The sequence below is a fragment of the Penaeus chinensis genome, chromosome 3 (genome assembly GCF_019202785.1).
Source record: "Penaeus chinensis breed Huanghai No. 1 chromosome 3, ASM1920278v2, whole genome shotgun sequence".
Taxonomy (NCBI): Eukaryota; Metazoa; Arthropoda; class Malacostraca; order Decapoda; family Penaeidae; genus Penaeus; species Penaeus chinensis.
Window position 1 is genome coordinate 9,808,249 of NC_061821.1, and position 4,112 is coordinate 9,812,360.

The following is a 4,112-nucleotide window of genomic DNA, read 5'->3' on the forward strand; positions in this document are numbered from 1 at the left end:
ATCAACCTCAGTATTTTGAAGATTGGATTGTCAAGATGCGACGTGAACTATACCCTCCCCTTGATAAGATGCACACCAAGGTTTCGTAGTTTTAGTGGCTTTGTGTTTCTTGTGTTCTCGTGGAATAATGTGTGTGATAAGTCTTCTATTCTGTGTTTGGAACTGTAGCCCTGGCATTTCATTTCAGTCCATTGCTGTGTGTGGGATTTATAGTACTCTTTTTATATATGGCTCTATATATTATTGTTTTTATTCTCTTACAGGAAATTGATGACTGCATTAAAAAATTACACGAGAGGAAAGAGAAGGAATTACTGAAGGCATTAGAAGAAGAAGAGAAAGCATTTAAATAGTAGCATAATGAACAAATTACTTCAAAGAAGTGGAGGAATCCCTTTTGTGAAGTGTGATTAGAATGGTAAAATGGAAAAGTGTAATGTAAATGAAATGAGAAGTGAAAATGAGTATGTAGTGTATTGTGATTAAACAATAGGATTTTTTTTTATGTAATATTGTTTTAAATTACTGAATTAACAAACTTTGGAAAGAAAGTTATAATGGCAGGATTTGGTGTCATTGTAGAATTTTCTCGATCAGAATTCACAAGTGCAGATAATCTAAGCTGCTCTGGAGTGTATCTGGGGAATGGGTTTGTTCTCTCACATGGCACAATTATCATTGATGTTATCAAGAACAAATTGGGTAAAGCCCTTCTCCAAGAAATCTTAAGGAAAGGTTTTATAGACTATGAAAAAGATGCAATCTTGATAACTGAAACCTTCCAAGCAACATGTTCAGAATTCCAAATATTTTTTCCTGCTGAACAAATGAATAGTGTGAAAGAAGAGCTTCAAGCCCCACTGAAGACCACTTTTGATGATCAAAGATTCCTTCTTAGCTCAGCATCTTCAACTGAAGCAGAAAATGGAACTCATGCAAGTCACTCAAGAGAGAAAACCATTTGGGAAAAACCCAGTAATTCCACTACAGCAAACTACAAATCAATGCAGACAACCCATGGATATTCCTCCCATCCAGCATCTGTTGCCATGGTTTTTCTCCAAGATGGTATAACGGAGAGCCTGTCTACCATTATGCCACCTTCTCAGGGGTGGAAGTTGACAGAAGATAAAGATGAGAATCTTACAACTCGGTTCGAAAGAATCCTTCTCTCAACCTTTGTAGTTCTAAAAATAAAGAACAATGGTCAGGAAGAGGTTGGGAAAGCAAGCATTACAGAATTGATATCTTCAGTGAAAAGATTAGCAAACATCACAACCAGGAGTCAAAAAGGTATTTATTTCTCTTTTATGTAGTTGATGCATGTAAAAGTTACATTCCTAAATCTCTCTGAATGGGAATTTACCTATCACTAGTACTATTAGGCTTGTGGATAATCAGATTTGTGAAAGTTGAGTTCCAACTGTACAGTAAGTGGTTTGCTTCTTATATACCCTCTGCCTGTTCTTTATACTAATTGATGAGAAAATATAATGTGATTGTTTTGTTTCCACTCAATATACTAAGAAATCATAGATAGTGTTTCTTATGGCCTTTTCCCTAACCATATAGGATCAGGTGTGTTTGTGGAGAGTTCACCATTTGGAAGCTTGTCTCCAGATGTATTTCTGAATTCCCTAAGCTATGGCATCATCAGTAATGTCTGTGGCAGTAATGGTGATGTGCTGTTAACAGATGCTCGTTGCATTATGGGATCAGAGGGAGCTCCAGTCTTTTCTGATAATGAAAAGTAAGTTGTTAATTTTATGTGTAATCATCATCACAACATAGGGATTGCAGTTCTTTTTAGAAACAGATTTACTCATTTTTAATGATGCTGTCTTAAGTAACAAAATCAGAATGTAAGCACTATCTTCTGGTGTTTATTAGAAGATAGAGATTATTGTCAAATATCAGGGGCAAATATGCAAGCATTACTGAGCAATTTTAAGATACTGGCATATAGTGATTGATTAGCATAACTTTTCAACACAATAGGTAGCAAAACATACTACAGTGTAACTTTAATATTTGCATGTTTCTGCTTTACAGAAGAAGTCTTTGTGGGTTGGTTATCTCCCCATTTTGTTGGCGACAAGGAGAATGGCTTGGACTTACACTTGTGGCATGTGCATATTCTGTCCTTACCGTCTTAATGAACCATTTGAAGTCTGACTCACAGGAAGAGAACCGCCTAGAGTTTACTAAAAATGTTGAGTCAAATAAGCAGTCCACTATGCAACTTCATGAAATTTCAAATAGCATCAGCTCAGAGCTGTTTGATGATAAGAGCAGTGTTGTGTCTATGCACTGGTGTGAGAAAATGTTGAAGAAAAGCATGAATGAAGGTAAATCCCATATTTATTACTGAGATGTATAATCTCTTTATTGATATTAGAGTCTTTAAAAAATTATATTGGTAATAATATACAATATACTAATGATAAATAACCAAAACTGTTCCTTTATTTTTCAGGTTTTGCCAAGATTGTGGACAGTTGCGTAGTTGGAGTACAGTGCGGTAGTGGCTGGGGGAGTGGTGTGATAGTTAGCAAAACTCCCGGAGTTATTATTACTTGCGCACATGTCATAGCTCCAGCAAATAGTGATGTAAGTACTTTCTTTTTTCAAGGGGAAGGGAGGCAATGCTTTACGAGGACCATCATGTATTTGTGTGTTGGGGAGGGGGGGAAGGGGGTATAATGAAAATGAGTTTAATTGCCCACTAACAAAAAAAAAATAATAATAAGTTTGAGTTTCATTCAAGGGTATACTGAAAAATCGATATTTTTAGTGATTTTTGGAAACCCAATAAGTTTGGTATTAAGGGATTTGCTATCATAATACACACTTAATTTAAAGGGTATTTACACCAACTTTCCTTATTGTGGAATAGGCATTTAATACCCCATCCCATCCAGGATGGTTCCCATAATGTATACTGAGAGGAAATTGAAAAGAGTTTAATCCAGTATTATGATTTTTTACTGGGTCATATATTATATCACTACCAATTTCAAACAATTTCAGGCAGTCAAAATTGTGCTGGCAGATGGGTCAAATCACCAAGGTCAGGTAGTTTTCAAGACGAGACCAGCCACCTTGACCACACAAAATACAGGGACAAGCAGGCAGGGGAAGAGTGTGTGGGATCTGGCTATTATTGTTACTGCCAAGTCTCTGCCTTCTTCCTTACCATTAGCTACAGAAATTCCTCCAAAAGGTTAGGGACAATTTTTGCTTTGTTTTCATTAACAGCTAAAAGAATAATAATAATAATACATCACAATAGGCAGGGAAAATAATATCCAAAATCTTGACAGAACAATTAAATGTAAAGTAATGCAACAGTTAAGAGTTCATGTTGAGGTGATAATTAATGTTTGACTTGCTTATTTGCATGTGACTGACATTAGGTGATTTCATGAATCATCTCATTCTTGATTTTTCTTACATTACAGGCTGGCCTGTTGTGGTGGCAGGATATGGAGTATTCTCCCCTCAATATCTGCCTACACCAACTCTGTCTCGAGGGATAGTTTCAAAAACTATAAACTTTCCTGCTCAGTCTCTTCGTCTGAGTGAAGATAAGGGCTTTGCAATGGAGCATCCCAGCAATTCTGAGGAAACAAGTATTTTAATGATAAGCAAAGTTAGGGAAGATTTCACAGGTAGTAGTAAAATCAAAGCTGGATTTTTCAATCAATCATCCCAAAACCTAGAACCTCACTGTGCTAGAGAAGATGACAAAAAGCACAGTATTGATTCCTTTGCTGACTATTGGACAGTATGCATGAAAAATGATCAGATGGTACCACTGATGATGCAGACGACATGTGCTGTATATGCTGGAACAAGTGGTGGGCCTGTTATTTCCCTCCACCCTCAGCATGGTGAGAAGTGTGAATGTTATATTGGAATATGAAGTGCCAGAAGAATTAGATTTATATTATTTGATTTTATTGTTTCAATTCAGAAAGTTTGCTTTTATTTACCTTTCCTAACATTAACTTCTATTTCTCTCCCAAAGGTTTCCAGGTTGTTGGCATAGTGGTGTGCAATACCCAAGACACAAAAAACAAAGCTACCTTTCCTCACATCAATTTGGCTGT

At 36.3% G+C, this 4,112-nt stretch overlaps 1 protein-coding gene across 1 annotated transcript in view; it reads left to right on the forward strand.

Annotated features, from left to right (window-relative positions):
• The first annotated feature begins 348 nt into the window (after positions 1 to 348).
• Positions 349 to 4,112, forward strand: part of LOC125042201 — a 4,423-nt gene continuing 659 nt past the window's right edge. Inside the window, exons 1-7 of the mRNA XM_047637695.1 lie at positions 349 to 1,293; positions 1,573 to 1,750; positions 2,053 to 2,348; positions 2,477 to 2,610; positions 3,031 to 3,223; positions 3,462 to 3,893; positions 4,031 to 4,112. The exon at positions 4,031 to 4,112 is cut by the window's right edge and continues 50 nt beyond it. Of these exons, the coding sequence (XP_047493651.1) occupies positions 558 to 1,293; positions 1,573 to 1,750; positions 2,053 to 2,348; positions 2,477 to 2,610; positions 3,031 to 3,223; positions 3,462 to 3,893; positions 4,031 to 4,112 (2,051 nt within the window). The 5' untranslated portion in view covers positions 349 to 557. The remainder of the gene's footprint in view (positions 1,294 to 1,572; positions 1,751 to 2,052; positions 2,349 to 2,476; positions 2,611 to 3,030; positions 3,224 to 3,461; positions 3,894 to 4,030) is intronic.